The following is a 24,485-nucleotide window of genomic DNA, read 5'->3' on the forward strand; positions in this document are numbered from 1 at the left end:
GATTGGCCTCCAAAATAATACCATCCTGGGCAACTGGCCTGTTGACATTCATGGTCAGTTTTTGTGTAGGATGCATTAGGTGTGGTACATAAGCAGGGGAGAAAGTGAGGACTGCAGATGCTGGAGATCAGAGTCGAAGAGTGTGGTGCTGGAAAAGCACAGCTGGTCAGGCAGCATCCGAGGAGCAGGAGGATCGAGGTTTTGGGCATAAGCCCTTCATCAGGAATTCCTGATGAAGGGTTTATGCTCGGAACGTCGATTCTCCTAAACCTCACATTGTACATAAACAAGCAGCTTCTCGAAAGGAACATGAAATGGGCTGAACATGCAAGTGAAGCATAGCTCCGACTAGTCGGTTTGGAATGGTGGTCCATAACGAGATGATTCAGATTTTGGTTCACAGAGATAATTGTTCATTCATTTAGCCATTTCATTTGTAGCAGTGTGGGAGGTGCTGACTTACTGAGGAGACTTTAAACCAAGGGTTCTGTCCACTGTCTCGAGTCAATGTAAAATCTCATGCCAGTGTTTGGAAGGCAGGAATACAGTTCTACACTGTGTCCTGAGGAAGCTTACCCTGCAATGGGCATTTCATGAAGTAGATTTTATGTTTATTCTCACCTTTCTGTTTGAAGGATCTTGCATGTAATGTGGCTGCTGGCTTTTCGACATTACACTCCGAGACCAGAAAGGGGTGGCACAATGGTTAGCACTGCAGCCTCGCAGTGCCAGGGACCCAGGTTCAGTTCCAGCCTCAGGTAGCAGTCTGAGTGGAGTTTGCACATTCTCTCTGCGCCTGTGTGGGTTTCCTCCGGGTGCTCCAGTTCCCTCCTTCAATCCAAAGATGTGCAGGTCAGGTGAATTGGCCATACGATAATATCCCATAATGTTCAGGGATGTGTGCGTTAGTCAGAGGAAAATGAGTCTGGGTGGGTTACTCTTCGGACGGTCGGTGTGGACTTGTTGGGAATCTAACCTAAATTGAATTTTTGACGCATCCAAAGCCCACCCATTTAAACAGAATTGGAACCAGGCACCAAGTATTGAAGGAAACTTCACTTTGGGAATCTTTACTTTACCATCTTCTTTTCCATTGTTAATATATATTGTTTCCGATCAAGTCAGAGTGGGAAAGATAGAATGTACAGAATTAGTCCGCAGTGGACATAGTTAATAGACTCTCTGAGCCAAGGTGGTATCAGAAGAGGTCACTTTAAAGGAATACTTAGCATTTGTGAACGGATGTTGGTGAGAAACTGACAGGAAAGCTTCTGTTTTCTGCAGCGAGACTTGGCTTTTGAACCTCTTTAATTTTGAATGCGGAACAATTAAGATTGGAGAGTTGTCATCTGTTCACAGCTTGACATTCTGCCTGCTGAGTGCAACTCAGATCGCAGTCACAGAGACCAACTCCTCTTTCTGTATGCTTTTCGTTTCCCATCTCAAAACTCATTGGCCTTCACTGGACTTTTTGACACCCTATTTGGTTATGGTCTAGTGAGATTTCTTGGCATGCTTTGTGGCTATGAAGGCTGCTACATTAGTGCAGTTTGTTGTTAGTAGGGTGCCATGAGCACCAGCTGCCTTCTATTTGTCGCTTTTTGACTTTGGCGATAGGTATGACCAAGCATTAGGACTGTGTCCAGTGGCTGAGTGAGATTAGGAACAGGAGGCTCGTCCATTCCTTTCCCTCTTCCCAATGCACCTCACCTGAGAGTAACCCATGTGGCACCATTTCTGTTGATGTACAGTGCAATAACTACTGCTATTGGAAGAGCTTATCTGCCCAGTCTGAGCATTGATCTCATATTTGTTCATGGGATGTGGATATCCCCAGAGCATTAGCCCAGCGGTTCCCGATTACTAGACCAGTGACATTACCACTAATCTTTTTATTCCCTCTCCCTTCTCTGGATGCCCATCTACTAATGCCAGTGTACTATCCAGAACTCCCCAGCTAGCTTATCCCATTGTATATGATACCGCTGTGGTTATGCCACTGCACTGGTAATCCAGTAGATCAGTTTGTGGTTCTTTTAAAGAATGGGCACGATAGACTGAATGGCTACTTCCTGTGCTGTCCGAATCTAATTGGTGGGTATAGTGAGGGGGTGAGAAGAGGTTGGGAGGGGGAGGGTCACTGTTCATAGGTGGGACAGGGTGAGACGATGGGTGAAGGGCTGGCTGAGCAGGTGGGTGAGGGTCTTGGAAGGGGGGAGGGTGTAGTTGTGAGATTGGATTGTGAGTAAGGGGCCACGTGAGGGGCTGGATTGTGAGTGAGGGGCTGGATTGTGAGTGAGGGGCTGGGGGCAAGTGTGGATGTGGGCAAATATGAGGGGCGGGGGACTGTCTGTGTGTGGGTGAGGGTGTGGGTGTGGGTCTGGGTGGAGATGAGGGACTGGGGGAGTGACTGTGTGTGGGTGAAGGTGTGGGTGTGGGTGTGGGTGTGGGTGAGGGACTGGGGGAGTGACTGTGTGTGGGTGAGGGTTTATGTATGGGTGAGGGTGTGTGTAGGTGAGTGTTTATGTGTGAGTGAGTGTGTGTGGGTGAGGATTAATGTGTGGGTGAGGGTGTGTGTGTGTGAGGGTCTGGGTGAGGGTCTGGGTGCGGGTGAAGGTGTGTGTGTGTGTGGGTGAGGGTCTGTGTGTGGGTGCGGGTCTGTGTGTGGATTAAGGTGTGTGTGGGTGAGGGTTTATGTGTGGGTGAGGATCTGGGTGTGGGTGAAGGTGTGTGTGGGTGAGGGTGTGTGTGTGGGTGCGGGTCTGGGTGAGGGTCTGTGTGTGGGTGCGGGTCTGGGTGAGGGTCTGTGTGTGGGTGAGGGTCTGTGGGTGGGTGAAGGTGTGTGTGGGTGAGGGTTTTTGTGTGGGTGAGGGTCTGTGTGTGGGTGCGGGTCTGTGTGTGGATTAAGGTGTGTGTGGGTGAGGGTTTTTGTGTGGGTGAGGATCTGGGTGTGGGTGAAGGTTTGTGTGGGTGAGGTGTGTGTGTGGGTGAGGGTGTGTGTGAGGGTCTGGATGTGAATGAGGGTCTGGGTGTAGGTGAGGATCTGGGTGTCAATGAGGGTCTTTATGTGGTCTGGGTGGAGGTCAGCACTGTAGGTTTTGGGAGGGAGCAGTGATATATTGCTCCGCATTGACTATCTCCAAGAGCCTTTGGTAATGGCTGTACCAAAGGTGTAACTGCACTAACACTGACCTCTCTCATTGTGTCCCATTGATCAGGAATGTGCGGGTGAGCCTTTGTTCATGCTGTTCTGTGCCATCAAGCAGCAGATGGAGAAGGGACCGATTGACTCGATCACAGGGGAGGCACGTTACTCCCTCAGTGAGGACAAACTCATCAGGCAGCAGATAGATTACAAAACGCTGGTAAGTTCAGAATCCGGGCATGAATCAGGAAACAAAGGTGGGGGGTGATGGGGGGAGGGGAGAGGGTGAATGGGTCAGGGGATAATTGGGTTAATTTGTGCAGCTGACAGGAACAGTGTACTCCTGTTGAGATAGGGTGTCTGCGAATATGGCCTGGTGTTAATTACCTCCAGCCATATTGCTGAGCAGCAGTAAAGCTCTTCCACTGTGGAGCTGTCACGGTGCCAGCAAGAGGTGTGTTATTGGCGCAAGTAGCTTGTGCTGGCAATCAGGATATTTCCAGCAGAATCGCTGGGGGTGGCAGTAACGTGTGTGCTCGCTTAGCTTTATTTTACATCCCTCCTGTCCTTGAGGGGTGGGATAAAGGAGTGCTGAGGGCGTAGTTCCAACAGCGTTGGGCTGACTGTATCCCTTGCAATAAGCCATTGTATGAGCTGCTGTAGTCACTGTTGGCAACAGTTCCACCACAGAGACATTCTGACAGTGACCAATACTGTTCTCACCTCAAACCTGATGTGCACTGTCCAACAAGAAGGTACAAAATTAGGAGTAGGAATAGTCCATTTTGGCTTGTCCAACTACTGCGCCATTCATCAAGATCATGGCTGATCTGATTGTAACCTCAAAGCCACAATCCCATCCACCACCAATAATCTTTCACCCCCTTGCTTAAATCTATTGGCCTCTACCAAAAACAAAAACATTCAAAGACTCTGCTTACATCACTCTTTGAGAAAATGAACTCCAAAGGCTCCCTGAGAGAGAAAAGAAATTCTCCTCATCTCTGTCTTAAATAGCTGACCCTTTTTTTTGAAAAGTGACCTTTAGTTCTAGATTCTCCCAGAGGATACAATCTCTGCTCCACACCCAATCTGTCAAGACCCCTCAGGATCTTGAATGTTTCAATCAAGCTGACTCTAACTCTGCTAAACTCCAGCGGATACAAGCCTAGCCTGTCCAATCTTTCCTCTTATGCCAACCTGCCCCTTCAAAGTTTTGATGGGTAAAAAAATCTGTTTTCTGTGGCTGCAGGGAAAATAGCCATCGAACAGGATGTGAGGTAAGTGGTGAATAAACTCAAGGTGAGATGGTTACAGCTTTACACACTGAACTGTAGCAGTCTGCACTGCACTGCCTGAAGGAGTGACGGATGAAAATTCAATAATAACTTTCAGCAGGGATTGGAATAAACTCTCTGACACCGAAGTCTGAAGGGAAGAGGAGGAGGAATGGGACCAGTCCGGTAACTGTTCCAAGGAGCTGGCACAGGCCGAATGGGTGAATAGGCTCCTTTTGTGTCGTACCATTGTGTGACAGCAAGTGAGAGGTTTCAACCTCTTCCCCATCTAATTGTGGGCCACAGCATGAACATAGCCTCAACCTGAGATCAGTGCCCAACTAATGGTTCTACACTTCAACCTCCCTGACATTATCTGAGTCAACTTGCTAAATCACTGAGGGTTACTTGAATGCTTTGCTTCTTGACAATTGATCATGTTTTTGAAATAAATTGGATCCCCTGCTTTCTGTGAGGCCAAATAGAGCAAAGCTCTGAAATCTTTGCAAATGCTGGAACAATTTACAGAAGCTTTCTGGAAACACCAAGCCCCTGTAAAGATCAGTGTTCACTCGACAAAATTTTGCCATTTATCAGAATTCAATTAAGGGTCAGAATTAGGAACAGTAACCTTCCAACCATTCCTCTGGTATTTCTTCAAGGTGCTTGCTCTCTGGCAAGAATCCACTGACTTAGAGGGAAAGTCAAGTCACTTTTGATTAAAGCCCATTTCTCTTCACAATGGCCTACCTCCATACAATTAGGTGGCTTCCCAACCTTCGTCAGATGAAAGTGAATGAGTGAGGCTGAAAAGAGAAACAAAATCACATTCTTCTGAAGTTGCTATTTGTGTGTGGAAACAGAGAATGCAATACTGGGAAATCAGTGCATTAATAATGATGATGTAAATGGTGATGCTGATGTTACAGAGCAGAGAGAAACATGATTGAAGAGATCCAGAAGAGAAACATTGGGCCAGCATAGTGTACATCTTCATGTACATGCAGAGTTACTGTGTTACTGACAGTGAAAGAGAGTTATTCTAAAGGGCAGTATGGACAGGCAGTAGATGTTGGCCAGCTAATGATGCCCATGTCCCACAAGTGAAATTTTAAAACTATCAGAGCAAGGGGCTCACAGCAGTAACAGTCAAATGAGTTAGTTAACTCACTAAGAGTGTAGTACGGATACATAATGCATAAGAGACCAAGACAGTGTACAATTCGAGAAGGAACATATTTGCAGCAGTCTAAGGCAGGGTTACAGCTGAGCTGTCACAAAGCACAAAGAGCAAATGGTGCAGGATGTCATGGCTGAGCTACCCTCAGAACACATGGAATCCTAACTCACCAAATACTTCCAAATTGCAAATAAGTGGTCCACCAGAACATGGAGGTTGTATTACTCTGAGTGGCAATGTCTCTGTAATGGCTGTGCAATGCTGACATACAGGGACCCTCACAGAATTGAGTGTATAATATAGGTCAATGGCCTAGTGGTGTGATCATTAGACTATTAATCCAGAGACCCAGGTAATATTCTGCAGACCGAGGGTCAAATAGTGGCATTTGAATTCAATGTCAAAGTCTGGAATTAAGACTTTTATCATGATTGTGAAACCATTGCCAATTGTCAGAAAAATCCATCTAATTCACTTGAGCTCTATAGGAAGGAAAATGTCGTCTTTACCTGGTCTGACATACATGTAACTCCAGGCCTGCAGCATTGTGACTGCCCTCTGGGCAATTGGCAATGGGAAGTAAATGCTGGTCAAGCTAGTGATGCCCATATCCTGTGAATGAATAAAACAAAGATGTGGTGCTGAAGAGAACGTTAATCACAATCGATCAATTGAATGAGGCTGTCCATCATTGACATTGCTTTAATTTCCCATTTTATACTCAGTCACCAAATAAGACATTGACCTCTGCAACATTGGCTACCAGATACTAGAGTTGGCAAATTGCCAGTATAATCTACGAGTGGGCGAAAGTGAGGGCTGGAGATTGGAGTGGAGAGTGTGGTGCCTACCTGCAGAGCACTTCAGAGAACATTTCCAGAACACCCGCACCAACCAACCCCCACCACCCCGTGGCCAAACACTTCAACTGTCCCTCCCATTCTGCCAAGGACTTGCAGGTCCTGGGCCTCCTTAATTGCTACTCCCTTACCACCCGACACCTGGAGGAAGAACGCCTTCCACCTCGCGACCCTTCAACCCAATGGCGTAAATGTGGATATCACCGGTTTCCTCATTTCCCCTCCCCCCACCTTATCCCAGTTCCAACCTTCCAACTCGGCACCGCACCCATGACCTGTCCTACTTGCCCATCTTCCTTCCCACCTATCCGTTCCACCCTCCCCTCTGACCTATCACCATTGCCTCCACCTCCATCAACCTATTGCACTCTCAGCTACCTTCCCCCCCAACCCCACTCCCCATCCATTTATCTCGCCACCCCCAAGGCTCCCAGCCTCATTCCTGATGAAGGATTTCTGCCTGAAATGTTGATTTTCCTGCTCCTTGGATGCTGCCTGACCTGTTGTATTAATCTACCAATGGGTTAAAGGATACTTTCTGTCTTCGTTCTTTACTCAAGTGGACTTGAGAAAAATTGCTGAGGTCAGATAACTCTGTTCAAACACCATGGATTAAAGCTCAGTCAACACCCTACCTTCACTCTCAGTTCAAGGCAAAACACTCCATGGTAACTATTCTCAAGAACTGAAAGGGAATAGGCCCATGTCTTGGCTAATATTTATCTCAAAGGGTAAAAACAATGACTGCAGATGCTGAAAATCAAATACTGGATTAGTGGTGCTGGAAGAGCACAGCAGTTCAGGCAGCATCCAATGAGCAGCGAAATCAACGTTTCAGGCAAAAGCCCTTCCTGATGAAGGGCTTTTGCCCGAAACGTTGATTTCGCTGCTCATTGGATGCTGCCTGAACTGCTGTGCTCTTCCAGCACCACTAATCCAATATTTATCTCAGTCAATATCACTGGAAATATAAACAAAAGCAGATATTGCTGGGAAAACTCAGTTGGTCTGGCAACATCTGTGGAGAGAAAGCAGAGTTAACGTGACCCTTCTTCAGGACTAATTTTGGTGAGGGAAAGGTTGGCATTTATGCTGAAGTGGGTAGGGGGCAGAAGGAAATGATCGTGGAGATGAAGCCGAGAGAGAGAGAGAGAGAGAGAGAGCATCAGTTGGACAAACAAAGGAATAGGTAAAAGTCAGACTGGGAGAATCAGTACTTGCTAATGGGGACTGGTAGTTGTTGAAGATGGGTTGGTTGTGGTAGCAATCCCTGTGCTAACTAGGCTTGGTGTATGAGGGTTGGCGTACCGACATCACCGCAAACAGATTATCTAGCCATTATGTCAGTGCTATGCCCAAACCCGCTGCTGTGTTTCTGACATTACAGCAGTGACTGGAATTCAAGGATACCTCATTTACAATAAAGGGTTTTGAGATGTGCTGAGGTCACTTTTTTTGTTTGCATTTTGTTATTCGTGCAATCAGCAACTGAACAACCAGTTGCATGGTGGATCGCTGATGATATAAATGTTTCAGCAGGGACTTCACTGGATTAGCGACCTGCAAATGACCTGGTAATTTATTTGTAGCCTGTATAAATAATTAAAGAAAGAAACATGACAGTTTAAAGGATACGGTAATCCCTGAATGCTCACCATCTTGGGCTGATAACATTTCAAACTGAACAGGAAATTGGAGTGCTGGTGAATGAAATCAAGTACACTGGTAAATTCTAACACCACTGAGAGCCATCAACAGGACATGGCTGACCCCAAGAGACTATTTGCAGGACAGTTTTGGAAGTAGGATCAGTAACTCTTGATATGTTCTGGCCATCTTCCTTCAGCTATGCCCCTCCTCACATTAACAACATTGGTCACCCAGTATGCCCATCTCAGAGCATTTTGCCTTTTTGGCCAGTAAGAGGACAATAAGACTCTTTGTCATCTCTTCAGATGATTCTTGATGCAAACACATGATTATTCACTATTTTTGCAACCTTGTGGCAAAACATATTCTAAGAAAATGAAAAGCCTGAAGATCTCACTTTTACCAAAGCCACCCTTTTGATTGTTTTCCTTGATTTGGTCTGTAGCCCTGAGCAAGGAATTAATTTTATTCCTTGAGACTCCAAGAATCCGAGAGTTGGTCACCCAACCTTTTGGAGATGGGACAGGAGATGGGAAAACCCAAAGTCAGCAAAGAATGAGAGACAGGGAAGAACTGTAAGGTGGGGGGTTGATGGAATCCATTCATGGCTCATCCAATAAAGGAAGAACAACTCAGGTTTGACCCTTTGACCTTTATTGGGCTAATCCATTCCAACAGTTGCTTTCAATGCTTCACAGCAATGAAGGGACAACATCAGGCCAATGGCCCGAGGTCCTGGTCTTTAGGTGTTCCTGGAAAATCTTTGTGAGGGGCCATTACTTGAAGTCAGGCTAGAGCTTGGCCCCTCTCCTTGCCCACTGATTCTTGACAATCTCAGCTCAAAGGGACCACGATACTGATTCATGTAAACTGCACCATGAAATGGGTTGTCTTCTTTATGAGAGGCAGACTGCTTTTCACCCCAGCTCCATTAATTTAATAACGAACAAAGGTGTTCAGAAAGACTTTTTTGTAGAAATCCTACAGTGTGGAAACAGGCCATTTCGCCCATCAAGTCCACACTGACCCTCCAAAGAGCATTCCACTCAGACCCATGCTCCACCCCCAGCTATCCCTGTAACCCTGCATTTCCCATGGCTAATCCATGTAGCTTGCACGTCCCTGGACACTGTGGGCAATTGAAGCAGTGCAAATATCAAATTCTCACCTGCGCTGTTTTAATGAATAAAACTTAGGAAGTGCTGGGAGCACAAAATAGGTGAGTTAGCATCTGGAAGAGAAAGGACAGGTGAAGGTTTTGGACACACACCATTTCAACTGCACCCTGATCTGGCGAAATAGTAATCTTCATAAGTTCTATGAGGAGCAATTGAGGGCAATCTGTGCTCAATGGAGTTTAGAAGGATGAGGGGAATCTGATTGAAGCTTACAGCATACTGAGAGGCCTGGATAGAGTGACATGGAGAAGATGTTTCCACTAGTAGGAGAGATGACGATCCAAGGGCACAGCCTCAGAGTGAAGGACTGGCCCTTTCGAACTGAGATGAGGAGGAATTTCTTCAGCGAGAGGGTGATGAATCTGTGGGACTCATTGCTGCAGGGGGCTGTGGAGGCCAAGTCAAAGAGTGTCTTTAAGACAGAGATAGATAGGTTCTTGATTAGTAAGGAGATTAAAGGTTACATATCTGAATATGTTACATATCAAACATATAAGCCATGATCAAATGGCAGAGCAGACTCGATGGGTCGAATGGCCTAATTCTGTTCTGAAGTTTATTGATTTGTACCTGTTTCTGTTTCAATCTCCTTTAATGATCTCTCAGTCAACAGTTCTGCTGCCCTTGTCCTAACTGTCGACTGCACCTTACTGTGCTCACTGATCTACATTGACTCCTTCCATGGTCCTGCCACTCTGTATATTGAACCTCTTTCAACACTACAAGTCTCAAAATTGCTGCCTTTCTCCCCATTTGTGGCTTCCTGATTTCCCCTGCTCTGGGACTCCAAGCTCTAGGACTCCCTGCCTTAACCTTCCCAACTTCTTTACCCAGTCCTGTCCTTTAATTCACTCTTTAAAAGCCTACCTCTTCAACTAATCATTCAATCACCTCTCCTAGCATCCCTGCTGGTGTCAAATTTTATTCACTTATACAAACATCGAAATAGGAGCAGCAGTAAGCCATTTGGCCCCTCTAACCTGTTCTGCCATTTAATAAGGTCACGACTGAATTGTTTGTGTTCCAAATTCGACACTCCTATCAACCCCATAACATTTGATCTCCCTGTCAAATAAGAATCTATCTACTCACACCTTCAAATGATTTATGATCCAGCTCGACTGCTTTCCGAGCACAAGATCACACAACTCAGAGAAAATAAATTCCTCATCTCTGACCTAAATGGTCGACCCCTAATTCTAGACTGATCCACAAGAGGTAGCATACTTATATCCACCTTGTCAATACCATTCAGAATCTTATACACGACATCAAGCCATCCCTCACTTTTCTAAATTCCAGTGAAAACAAACTCAGTCTGTTCAACCTATTCTCATAAGACAAGCCATTTGTTCCAACCATCAATCTACCAACCATCAATGTAATAAACTTTCTCTGAACCTTCTCCTGTATTTGAGATGTGACCTCAGTCCTGAGGAAGGGTCATGTGACCCAAAACGTTAACTCTGATTTCTCTCCACAAATGCTGAGCTTTTCCAGCAATTTCTAATTTTGTCACCTCACTAATGCTCTGCATAACTGAGTAACATACTTACATTCATGTTCAAACCTTCTGATAGTGAAGGATAGCATCTATCTGTCTTCTTGATTGTTCTGTACCTGTATTCTGTACTAACTTGTGTGATGTAATGCTTTATTATGTTAAAGATGCTCCATAAATGTAAGTTGTTGTTGTTCACTCATCGATTAATGTCTGAAGGCATGATGTTGTGCTGCGTAGAGGCAGAGAGTAAATGCTCACTGTGTAAATGTGCAGTTCCAATCTCTGCAATGTGTCAGACTGTCTGAAATGATGCGAGGGGTTTCTATGGTACTGTGCCTCTGCATTCTCTCCACAGCCATGTTTAGATAAAATTTCAAAACCTAAAGGGTGGGGAGGAACATTGGCTGCTTCTTGTGACCCTTGGTGGTTGTAAGCTTCACATGATGAGAGTTTGGTAACTGTGTGCGAGCTTCCTGTATTCCCACCAGCAAAACTGGCTCCTTCCTTCCAAGAGAAATAAAGAAACACTCACTTTAGTCATGTTTTTCACAAACCAAAACCAAAATACTCCAGAACCGAGTATGTAGTTTTGAATTATATCCGCTGTAGTAACATAGGAAATGCAGCAAATACGTTGCACTGAGGGAACTGACCAGAAAATCACATTTAGTCACTTAAATATTGACCCAGGCACCAGAGAGAGCACTGTCTGTTCTTTGATCCTTTATGACTGGCCCTGTAAGCAAAGAGGCAAATAGTTCAACATTTCACTCATCCCAACCTCTGACAATGCGGCGCACCCTTCGGACTGCACAGGAAGGTCAGTCTGTATTCTGTGCTTACCTTTCGAGAGTGGGGTTTGAGCCTTCAGATCAAGAGATGAAAACATTATACCTGAGCTACATTCTGATAGTCCAAGGCATTCATTGCTCGAAACTCTGCAGCGAGAAACGAGAGGAAGCATTAGGCAGTGAAAGGATGGAGAGTTTGAGATAGAGTAGGAGGGAAGCGTACTTCAGAAAGCTGGGTGTGAGGGAAGTACAAGAGCAGGTGAATAGCTCTGAAAGCAGCTGTTCATCACAAACCCAAAGGCAATGCAATACACTAGAGAGACTTCAAAACCAGAATAACTGCAAACCCATGGAAAAGCTATAACGCCTTGCAACAACCTCAGAACATCCCAGAGCCCTGACAGACTACTTTTCGAGTCACTTGATAATAAGATTGACTCTTAATTGCCCTCTGGGTAATTAAGGATAAGCAATAAAAGCTGGCCAAGCCAGTGACACACCCTCATATCATGAACGATTATTTATTTAAAAAATGGGCAGCCAATGTGAGCACAGCAAGATCCCACAAAGGTGACTGAGATAGGTAACTTTTGGTCGCAGGGTAACCATTAGGCAGGACCTCCTCATCCCTCTTGGAGATGATGCCGTGAGATCTTTGAGAGGGCAGATGCAGTCTTGGTTTAGTATCTCACCCAAGGGTGTGCACCCACCCCCGCACTTGTGGAGTGTGTTGCAAGAATTTCTGTGTTTGAGGCTGAATAGGCTGGGGCTGCTTTCCCCCTGGAGTGGCAGAGGTTGAGCGGTGACCTTTAGAGGTTTATAAAATATTGAGGGGCTTGGATAGAGTAAATAGACAAGGTCTGTTCCCCAGGGTGGGGGACTCCTGAGTGAGAGGACACAAGTTTAAGGCAAGAGGAGAAAAATTTAAAAGGGACCTAAGGGGCAACATTTTCATGCAGAGGGTGGTGCGTGTATGGAATGAGCTGCCAGAGGAAATAGTGGAGGCTGGTACAATTACAACATTTGAGAGACATCTGGATGGGCACATGAATAGAAAGTTAAAAATCACACAACATCAGGTTGTAGTCCAACAGGTTTATTTGGAAGCACTCGCTTTCGGAGGGCTGCTCCTTCATCAGGTGGTTCATTAGATGATGATCAATCACCTGATGAAGGAGCAGTGCTCCGAAAGCTAGTGCTTCCAAATAAACCTGTTGGACTATAACCTGGTGTTGTGTGATTTTTAGCTTTGTACACCCCAGTCCAACGCTGGCTCCTCCAAATCATGAATAGGAAGGCTTTAGGGGGATATGGGCCAAGTGCTGGCAAATGGGACTAGATTAGTTCAGGAATCTGGTTGGCACGGTCAAAGGGTCTGCTTCCGTTCTGTACATCTCTATGATTCTGTGACTCTAGGTCCCATGAGTTGGGGCTCCGGCCTTTAACCTTCTGACTGTGAATGGCTTTTCCTTAAACCAGGCCTGCCAACAGGATAAGGGAGCCAGGATTAACATTGTAGATAAGAGCCCAGAGTACAAAAGCCATGTGAGCAAGAGCAGAGTCAGCACCCCCTGGACTGAAGAATAATTAGAACGGAATAAAATATAGAGTGCACAGACTAAATTAACTACCAGCAGCAACCTTTCTGCTGCCTCCCTGATTCCTGAGCTGGAACTAAAGCCTGCTTTAATGCTCCTGCTTTTGCTCCATAGGGTTTGGTTTTCGCTTATTATGTCTATTTTCTTTGTTTCCTCTCTTGAAGAGGGAAGAAAAAAACTCCGATAAATTTGTCAGATGAAAGCAGCTAGCACACATGTAAAAGCAGCAGGCTAACAAAGTACATCTGCTCCTCAATTTACAGCCATCAGATCATTTACAAAGGAACTGGAGCATTTACACTTTGATTTCTGATGAGGAGCCTGAGCTGACCTGCTGAGAGTTGCATTTGTTATTTCCCTAAATGCTTTGTGATGCAGATTCACTTGGGGGTGGGGGAATGGAGGGGGGTGGGGGGGAAGGTGACGGCCATAAAGCGACAGACAGGGGATAGAGGTCCTCGTTCTGCAATCTCTCAGATGCTGAAGATTGGTTCAGTGCAGTGACAATTTAATTAACACCTGACTGGATAATGCATCCTAATGACTGTAATGTTGTTCGTATTTTATCCTTGCGAGATGCTTGGAACTTAATGGCTATTCTTATGGCTAGGGATTAGCTGTGATGGCTGAAGGCCAGGCTGAAATCGATAGGTGGCTATGGTTTCAACAAATATGCAAGTAGAGTTTGTGTCGATCTGCATCATTGAGTGATAAATGCTAATGATATTTTCTTTTTAATAGCTTTGCATTTGAAAGACTGTATACATGTGTTAACAAAGCATGCAACTAGGATTTGCACTTTTTTTTACCCTTTCCACTCCATTGGCCTTTTAAAATTGAAATCCTGTCCCCAATTTGGAATTGACCTGGGATTTCAGATTTAAATCTCTTTCATAATCTGTGTGAATCAGAGCACAAAAGGTGAACCAGGAATAAGGTGAATCTGGTCAGCGTTTTAGGAATGACAGCCTTGGAGAGTGTGTGAAGGACGTTGAATTGAATTAGGTTTATTGTCACATGTGCTGACATGAGTATAACGAAAGGTTTACAAGTTGCCACTCACCGAGTTACCCAGGTACAGATTCTTCAGTACAAGTTCTTAGAGAAAAAAATAACATTTTCCACAATGGTGGAAGTTCAGATGGTAGAGAGATGAGAGAAACTGGGATTATTCAGGGATTAGGGAATGATAATGAGACTCAGAATTACAATGGGCTTTGGTGGAAGAAATGGTATGAACTCTTCCCACTGCTGGAAAGATCCGTAACCAGGAGATGCAGATTTAAGAGTTATGATAACCTGGAGATCACAACTGGTCAGACAGCATCCATGGAGAGAGAGAGAGAGAGAGAGAGAGCACGCTACCGTTTTGAGTCTAGATGACTTTTCATCAGAGCTCCTGAGTTATCTAAACTCAACGTTAGCTTGCTCTCTCTCCATAGATGCTGCCTGACTCACTGTGACCTCCAGGACTTTCTGTTTTCAGTAGATTCCAGCATCTGCAGTAATTTGCTCCAACCTTGTTATAATCTGGAATGTGCAGCCCGAACAGTGAGATTGGAACCTATTCAGGAAAGTGGTTTAGTGGTAATGTCATGGACTTGTAAGTTAAAGGCAAGCGCTAAATGCTGTCAGGACATTGAGTCAAATCCCATTGTGAGTTTAAAACGAATCTGGAACTGAAAACTAATCTCAATGATGATAATCATCCCAATTGTTATTCATTGTCATTGAAAGAAAAACCCATCTGGTTTACTACTGCCCTTTCAGCCATGTTTAGTTGGTCTGGTCTACATGTGACTCCAGACCTACATCAATATGATTGATTCTTAACTGTCCTTTGAAATGGTCCAGCTGTGATTGAGTTTGAGGAGCCAGTAGGAATTGCAGCAAGTGCTGGACTTGTCAGCAATATTCATATCCCATGAAAGAATACAGAAGAAAAGCTTTGAAAAAGATTTGAGATAAATAGGAGGAGTAAAGAGCAGAGGAATGGCCTTCATTGAAAAGAGCTAGTCCAGCAATGGTGGACCTCAAGGTATCTTCCAGTGCTGTATCATTTTAATATCTGAAAAGAAAAAGAAAGTCATAGAGTTTCTTGGGTTTGGGTTCTGGCTTTCTGTCGATTGACCTGCACGTTGACGTCTGGTCAGGATGTCTGTTTGATTTTAAACTCTTCCTTTACATTGTAATTCTTGCTCACAGCAAACACTTGCATCCAAGAAGTTGAGCGCTTTCAGTTTCCATCAGTGAAAACTGTCACTTGACCCTCTTTGTCTACCTGTTTGTTTCTCCTAGCAGTGACTGGGCAGAATTGGGACCAGTACTAACAACACAAGGAGCCTATGTCTTTTGAATGGCTAAGTGATATCCCGCATAGCCCTGCGCACAGAAGGTGAGAGAGGATGAATTGGCACTTCATGTTGGCATGGCCTCGGGCACAGGTTGGGGCACTCAGAAGCACTTTACTTAAAATTAGCGAGACTGAGCTGCTAAGCGTGAGAGAGAGCCTGTGTATCTGCTATCAGTGCCACACCTCCTGTTGGTGCCCTCAGTGCATCTGCAGAAGAGGAGGAGGAGACAGGGGAGGTGCAGAATCTCTGCAGGCATTTATTCCTCGTGGACATGGTTGCGCTATGCAAACTGGAAAAGATTTTATTCAACAGTAACTGTGACTGAACACGTTTGTTCCTCTTGGCACTTCCACAATAGAGGGATTCTTTTTGCTGCAAACACCAGTGAATCACACATCCACTAGTACCATTCAGCATATGACCTTGTTGCAGCCATGATTAAGCCAGCTACATTCCGAAAGAGATGTTGGAGTGACTGCTGTAGACATTCAGCTTGCATTTGACTGAGTGTAATATCAAGGAGTCCTCACAAAACTGTAGTCAATGACAGCTGGACCATTTCAAAGGACAATTAAGAATCAATCACCTTAAAGTAGGTCTGGAGTCGCATGTAGACCAGACCAGGTAAGTATGGCTGAAAGGGCAGTAGTAAACCAGATGGTCGTTTTTCAATGACAATGAATTGGAGAAAAACTCTCTACTGGTTAGAGTTATAACGAACCAAAGGAACATGTTTGTTGTTATTGGAGGCTGAACATCTCAGCATCAGAATATCTCCTCTGTAGGAGTTCCTCAGGGTGGTGATCTAGATCTCACCATCTTCAGCCTCTTCATCAAAGAACTTTCCTCCATTGTAAGGTCAGAAGTGGAATGTTTGCTGATAATTACCGGGGAGGTGCTGATATAGTGGCAGTGTCAATAGACTAGTAATGTGGTGTCCCAGGCCAGTGTTCTGCATGCAAAGGTTCATATCCCACCACGACAGATGGTGGAATTTGAATTTAATAAAAATCTGCAATTAAGAAAAGCTAGTCTCATGACAACCATGTGATGACAGCCACTGTCAATTGCTGTAAAAGCCCATTTGGTTCACGACCTTGCTTGAGGAAGGAAATCTGCCAACCTTACAAATGACTCTAGCTGCAGCAATGTGGTTGATTCTGAGGCAATTATGGAAGGCAATAAAGACAGAAACACCCACATCCAGATGAAATTTTTTTTTAAAAAACTAAAGGAAAAAAATTGTGCAATATTCAAGCCTATTTTTGCTTCCACTGACACTGATGCTGCCTGTTTTCATATTGAACAAAACCTGATCAACGTTCAGGCTCGAGCTGACAAGCGGTATGTGACATTGGCACCGCGTAAGTGCCAGGCAATGACCATCTCTCATAAGAAAAAGTCTCACCAAGACATATTCAGTAATATTACATCCTTAGCCCCAACCCGCTATCAACATTATCATGGACTAGAAACTGAATTGGACCAATCGTTCAGATAATTTGTTATAATACTGGGAATTCTATGGCAAGTAACTCTTCTGACTCTCCAAAGCCTGTCCACCATCTACAAGGCAAAGGTCAAAAGTGTGATATGACATACGCAGATATGTGCAAATGTACCTATTGGTTAGGTAAGTGCACAGCACTCAAGCTTGACACCATTCATGACAAGGAGAAAGTGAGGACTGCAGATGCTGGAGATCAGAGCTGAAAATGTGTTGCTGGAAAAGCGCAGCAGGTCAGGCAGCATCAAAGGAACAGGAGAATCAATGTTTCGGGCATGAGCCTGAAGAAGGGCTCATGCCCGAAATGTCGATTCTCCTGCTCCTTGGATGCTGCCTGACCTGCTGCGCTTTTCCAGCAACACATTTTCAGCACCATTCATGACAAAGCAGTCTGTCTGATTGGCATCCCACCCACTCTCTTCATCATTCACTCCCTATGCCACAGTACACCTTGGATATGCAGTAGAAGCCCGTATCCATGGATTCGGTTTCCGTAGTTCCAGTTATCCGCGGTTTGCCACAGCCCGAAAATATTACGTGGGTGTCCAGAAATAATTCCAGGGGCTGCCGGGGAGGTAGGTTTTCCATTTAAATGATAGGGATCGCTAGTATTTGCAGTTTCGGGCAACTGCGGTAGATCTTGGAATGTATCACCTGTGGATACAGGGGGGGGGGACAGGTGTTAATGTCTGTTATTTACTGGGTGTACCATCAGCAACTTGACAAAGCTTCATCATCAGGACCATTCAAATTGGTGATCTTGACCATTCCAAAAGATAGGGCAGCAGGAAGTGTTGTCCTTTTCCATCCAAGCTTCATGCCACCTTGACCTGGACAAATCCATCCACTTTGTCACCAAGTGTAGGATGGAGATTTGGAATTCCCTATCTGACTGCACTGTGGAAATGAGTGAACATCACTGCACAAACTGCAATGGCTCAAAAAGATAGCTAGCAAGCATCTCCTCAGGTACGACTCAGAATAGCTAGAAAATACTGACCTTGCAAATGTTGCCCACAACCCACGAATAAGTTTGGGAAAGCATCTGGACTGGATTTCACCCTCTCGTGACTTCTCCTGACATTCTTTCTTTGTCTTGTATTTCTTTAGGTGCTGTACTGTGTGAATCCTGATAATGAGAACAGTCCTGAAATTTCCACCAAGACTCTGAACTGTGACACAATCACCCAGGTCAAGGAGAAGATTTTAGACACTATCTTCAAGAATTTACCTTGTTCACACAGACCCAAAGCTGCCGACATGGACTTGGGTAAGAATTATCACCAAGGACAGTAATTTTCAACACTATACTGCTTCTCTGGCTGGGTGGGGCTTTGGGCTGTAATATTGACTGATTGTATTTGAGTGAATTTCAGTTTATTAACTGCGGCTTCACCAGGAGCTCCATTGTGAATACGCCAGATTTATTTCACACGTGACTTATTATTTTTGCTCTCACCCCAACCCCCTTTAAAACAAAACCAGGGTATCAAACTCAGTGTAAACAAGGCAGCAAGGTAACATTCGATTTGCTATAATTTTCTTACCTGTCTGGCTTTTTTTATTGTTAGGGTGAATGGGTATGGATTCTCGAAGGAGCAGTTTTCATAGTTAATTAGCCCTCAGCAGCTCTGTCTTTCCTCATTCGAAACAAAACTGTGTTAGCTTTAACCAAAAAAAAGCATAAATGCTTCCTTCAAAGCCCAAATGCTTCCAGTCTGTTTGAACAAGAAAATGCAGCACCCGATGAGCAGTCTCACTGACGACTCAGCCCTAAGACAATACTCAAGTTTCTGAAGTGGGACTTGAACTTTCTAACTCAGAGGCAAGAGAGCAACCCACTGAGCCACAGCTGGCAGTATTTTATAGCTACAGTTTTGGAAAACTTGTTTCCAGAAAAAAAAGATCAGGAAAGATAAAACCTTCAAACCAGCAGCTCAGTTAACAAGAGCACCACAGCTTTCCACAAGTAAGCTACGGGAAAACATTCAGAGTGGGGAGGCTCATGACCATTGTTAGATGCTGTTTTCACATTAAAAGCCAATGGGACTTTGATAATAAACACACTGTGCACACTTCGGTTGAGATTGCAGATTCACTTTGCTGTGTAGGCAGGCAGGAGGCTGGAAGAACACAGCGAGCCAGGCAGCATCCAGCAGGTGGAGAGGTCAACGTTTCGGGTGTAATCCTTCCTGAGGACTGGGGGTGGGTGTGGGGGGAGCTGCAGATAAAAGGGGGAGGGGTACGGGCGGGGGAGGGGGTGTAGCAGGATGGTGAGATGAGGATAGGCGAACACAGGTAAAGGGTACGACCTATACCTGTGATCACCTACCTCACCACCCCGTCCCCCTCCTCCCCAACCCTCCCTTTTTCTGCAGCTTCCCTTCTACCCACCCCCAGTCCTGAAGAAGGATTACACCCGAAACGTTGACCTCTCCGCCTCCTGATGCTGGCTGGCTCGCTGTGTTCTTCCAGCCTCCTGCATTACATTAAAGAATGATTGATGTGAAAATTTCCGATGTAGCCAAATGCATGAGACAGAAAGGGATCAAGGCTGAAGATAATAAATTTAGATATGAAAATCTGGGAGGAGATTCAAGAAGAGCATAAACACTGTCGTGGATCGGTTGATCCAAATGGCCTGTTCTGTACTGTATAGCCCTATTTAATCTTGATTGCATTTACATTGGGAGATGGTGGCATAGGAATTTTGCCATTGGACTAGTAACTGAGCAACTCAGGGATAATGCATTAGGGAATGCAGGTCCAGATCCCACCCTGGCTGCTGGGGAAATTTGAATTTAGTTAATAAATATGAACTATAACACTATTCTCAGTATTGGTGACAATGGCAACCATTATTGATTGTTGAAAGAACACATCTGTCCTTAAGGGGAGGCAATCTGTCTTCCTTGTCTGGTCTGGCCTACATGTGACTCCAGACTCTCAGCAACATGGTTGACTCTTAATTGTCCTCTACTCGGTTCAAGGGCAGCGAGGAATGGGCAACAAATGCAGGTTTTGCTGGCAATGCCACACATCCCAGGAAAGAATAAAGAAAACATTAGTCTCAAAGAGCTTCACAAGAATGTAACCAGACGGATTTTGACAATGAGTCACATAAAGGGAGATTAGGACAGGCGACCAAAGACTTGCTGCCTGACCTGCTGCGCTTTTCCAGCAACACATTTTCAGCTCTGATCTCCAGCATCTGCAGTCCTCACTTTCTCCTTTCTGACCAAAGACTTAGTCAAATATAGTATTAATCTGTGTTTCAAAGGAAGAAAAGGAGGTGCTGAGGTACAGAGAGAGGGAATTTCTGTGTAGACAACCAAGAAAGCTGTAAGTCAGCCAGCGATGGTGTTTTTACCACATGTGGGGATGTGCACATGATCAGAATTGGAGGAGTGTAGAAATCTGTAAGGTTAAAGGCTGGGAAAATTAACATGGATGGGAGAAGGGTGAAATTGTGGTGGTCTTTGAAAACAAAGATGAAGACACAGCCAAACAGTGGGATGCCATCAAGGGATGGGTTGAAATGTGAAAACAAAGGGCATTCAACAAGGTGCTGGGAGCCATGATACTGTGCGAGTTATTGACCCCTTAGGGACAACAAGGAGACGGGAAACAGGGATGGCAAAAGGTGATACACAAAAAAACCGTACACCGCAAAAAAATCAGGCTACTGCTGATTATGTCCAACCTACACACTGGTGGAAAGAAATTACATCTTGAATGACCTCCAAAGGAAAAATGCGATAAAGCTAACCTTCGAGTCAAAGACAATGAAACCATTTACAGGCAGCTTTTGAACTGAAAAAGATTTCCTCCTTATCTTCATGTAGTTGAGACTCCCTCCCCCATTGAATGAAGTGTTTGTTTTCGTGAGATAATGATGCCCCATTGATCTGAATAGACTTAGCGATTTTGTTGACTCCTTTTTAATGTTCTTTTTCCCTTGCTGCTCCGTCCTGTTAACTTACACTCGGCAGAGTGGCGACAGGGAAGGATGGCCAGGGTGATCCTGCAGGATGAGGATGTCACTACGAAGATAGAGAATGACTGGAAGAGGTTGAACACACTGGCACATTATCAGGTGAGATGGGGTGGGAGGGGGTGGTGGGGACATAGCTGTGCTGGGTCAGCTGTCAATCACTGAGAGAGAGAGAGAGAGAGAGAGCAGAACTGGATTGGTCAGACTAATTCCTTGTGGCGATGCAAACAGCAGATTGTTTCCTCTGATACAAATGTCCTTTCTTCATTAATGTGCAAATAATTTGGGAGATAAGCCATCAACTGCTAAATTAGGGATTTGACTTTGGACCATATTGGTGTTAAATTAAATGTCACAATGTTGACTGTCAGCACGGAGGTAGGAAGAGAAAACAGATTAGAAATTGATTGGATTGGAGATGAGATAATGAAGACAGGAGTTAATTCTTTCATCGGAAAGGGCAAGTTATCCTTGACAAATCCTGTCAAAATTTCCAAAGCTGTTAGCACTCTCACAGCACAGGTGGCTCCTGTATTGAAAATGATAGATATTTTTCGTTCTTTGATTTTAATGCTCACCTGTATAAAAAGCATGAAAGTTTCTGTGTTGTATCAATCTAGGGTTTGCAAATAAGGAACAAATTATAAGCAAGATATTTGTGGATGTGGAAGATCTGAAATAAAGTGCTGGAGAATCTCAGCAGATCTGGGAGCGTTTGGAGTTTAATGTGGCTGTCCTTTGGAACTCAGTTCTGAACTTTGTTTCACTCCCTACAATAACAGCGAGACCTGCTGAGCCCCTCCAGTGCTTTTCATTTTAAGTTCAGATCCAGCATCTGCAGCTTTCATTTCAGAAGCTAATCTTTGTGTTTGAAATGAATAAGATAGAGCACAAAGCTAATATTTTCAATCAAGGAGCACCCCCCGCCCCCAGTTTCTCCAGCATATTCCTTTTTAAATACAAAGATTAGTTTGATTATTAAGTCCATATATTTTCTATTTGGGTATAATCAATTTAAGTGAAGAGATAACGCTTAGAATCATAGAAACCCTACAGCATGGAAACAGGCCCTTCGGCCCTACAAGTCCACATCGACCTTCCGAAAAGTATCCCACCCAAACCCATTCCCCATTACTCTACATTCACCCCCAACCTACACATCCCTGAATGCTATGAGCAATTTAGCATGGCCAATTCACCTGACCTGCACATCTTTAGATTGTGGGAGGAAACCGGAGCACCCGGAGGAAACCCACTCAGACACAAGGAGAATGTGAAAACTCCACACCTGAGGCAGGGATTGAACCCGGGTCCCTGGCACTGTGAAGCAGCAGTGCTAACCACTCTGGGAAGGGAATTAAGTGGATAATGTGAAGTTCTGCTGGGAGTCAGTGCATTGATGGAGCAATGGTACATAATGGCTGGGCTGCAATCCTTGTTCATGATTACACTCCCTCAAAACCTGACCATTTTATGTCACACTTTGCGCCCATGGTGTGGTTGGTTCAGTGAAGATATCATGTTGCCTCTCCATCCCTGACATCCTGCTTTACACTAAGATTATACAAATGGAAGGCTTATCTTCCATTTCAGGACACAAAGCATTTGGGTGGCACCAGCTCAGTGTTAAAACACCCGAAGATAATATTCAGATGGAAGCTTAAGGCATGTTGTTGCAACAGACCATAGAGAACTTCACTCTGCATCTAAAATGTGCAGTGGACTATGTGGGAGTTCTTCTGAAAAAAATTCGACATCAAAAGTAGAACTATATCATTCCCCATAAGTGATACACTCATCTCTATGAGCTCCAGAAAATGAGATAAATATATACAGTTCAATTATTGCATGAAATGCGAGATAAAGGAAACATCATCTCCAACTACCCCACCATCCTAACATCGGGATACAGGAGCAGAATTAGGCAGTTTGGCCCATCGAATCTGCTGACACGTTTCTGAACCCCATTCTCCTATGTTCTCCCCATAATCCTTGATTCCCTTACTAATCAAGAACCTATCTATCTCTCTCTTCAACACATTCAATGATTTGGCCTCCATAGCTTAATGCGGTAATGAGTTCCACAGATTCACCACCCTCTGGCTAAAGAAATTCCTCCTCATCTCAGTTCTAAAGGGTCGTCCCTTCATTTTGAGGCCATGCCCTTGGGTCATAGTCTCTCCTACTAGTGAAAGCATCTTTTCCATGTTCATTCTCTCTAGGCCTCTCGGCATCCAGTAAGCTTCAATTAGATCCTCCCTCACCCTTCTAAACTCCATTGAGTATAGACCCAGAGTCCTCAACCGCTTCGCATATGACAAGCTCTTCGTCCACAGGATCATTCTTATAAACCTCCTCTGGGCCCTCTCCAAATTTCAGCATATCCTTCCTTAAATTTGGGGCCTAAGACTGGTCACAATATTCCAAATGTGGTCTGACCATTGCTATATACAGCCTCAGCACTGCATCTCTGCTCTCAGATTGCCCTCTTGAAATGCATGCTAAAATTGCACTTGCCCTCCGAACTGCCAACTGAACCTCTTAGTTTTAAGGGAATCCTGAACTAGAACTCCTAACTTCTTATGTGCTTCACACTTCTGAAGCCTTTCCCCATTTAGAAAATAGTATATGCCTCTAATCTTCCTACCAAAGTGTGTAACCTCACAATATCACCAAATTTCATTTCATCTGCTAGCCACACTCTTAGTCTGCCCAAGTACTTCTAGCCTCCCTCAACACAACCTGCCCCTCCACCTATCTTTGTGTCATCTGCAAATTTACTGACAATGTCCTCAGTTCCTTCATCCAGCTAATTAATGTACAATAAGAGGGCTTTTCTCACTGGACGAAGAAGGATGAGAGGTGACTTGATAGAGGCGTACAAGATGATGAGAGGCAGAGATACAGTGAATAGTCAGAGACTTTTTCCTAGGGCAGAAATACCTTATCAGGAGGAGGCATAATTTTAAGGTGATTGAAGGAAGGTGTCGGGAAGATGTCAGAGGTAGGTTCTTTACACAGAGTGGTGGGTGCTTGGAATGCACTGTCAGTGGTAGTGGTAGAGTCAGATACATTAATAGCATTTAAGTGACACTTGGATAGGCACGTGGATGATAGTACAACAAAGGGAATGTGGGTTAGTTTGATCTTAAAGCAGGATAAAAGGTCGGCACAACATTGAGGGCCGAAGGGCCTGTACTGTGCTGCACTATTCTTTGCTCTATGTAACAGTTGCGCTCCAAGCACTGAACCTAAGGAACTCCCCTAGTCATTGGCTATCATTCTGAAAAAGACCCTTTTACCTTCACACTCTGCCTTCTGCCAACCAGGTAAAAACAATGACTGCAGATGCTGAAAATCAAATACTGGATTAGTGGTGCTGGAAGAGCACAGCAGTTCAGGCAGCATCCAACGAGCAGCGAAATCAACGTTTCGGGCAAAAGCCCT

General features: G+C 44.6%; 1 protein-coding gene across 8 annotated transcripts in view; it reads left to right on the forward strand.

The window, feature by feature from the left end:
* Positions 1–24,485, forward strand: part of plxna4 (plexin A4) — a 632,909-nt gene that overhangs the window by 572,043 nt on the left and 36,381 nt on the right. For all 8 annotated transcript variants that reach the window (XM_072562914.1, XM_072562916.1, XM_072562917.1 and 5 more), the window contains exons 24-26: positions 3,219–3,365; positions 18,155–18,314; positions 21,037–21,140. In XM_072562914.1, coding sequence (XP_072419015.1) covers positions 3,219–3,365; positions 18,155–18,314; positions 21,037–21,140 — 411 coding nt within the window. The remainder of the gene's footprint in view (positions 1–3,218; positions 3,366–18,154; positions 18,315–21,036; positions 21,141–24,485) is intronic.

This window comes from Chiloscyllium punctatum, chromosome 44 (assembly GCF_047496795.1).
Source record: "Chiloscyllium punctatum isolate Juve2018m chromosome 44, sChiPun1.3, whole genome shotgun sequence".
Lineage (NCBI taxonomy): Eukaryota > Metazoa > Chordata > Chondrichthyes > Orectolobiformes > Hemiscylliidae > Chiloscyllium > Chiloscyllium punctatum.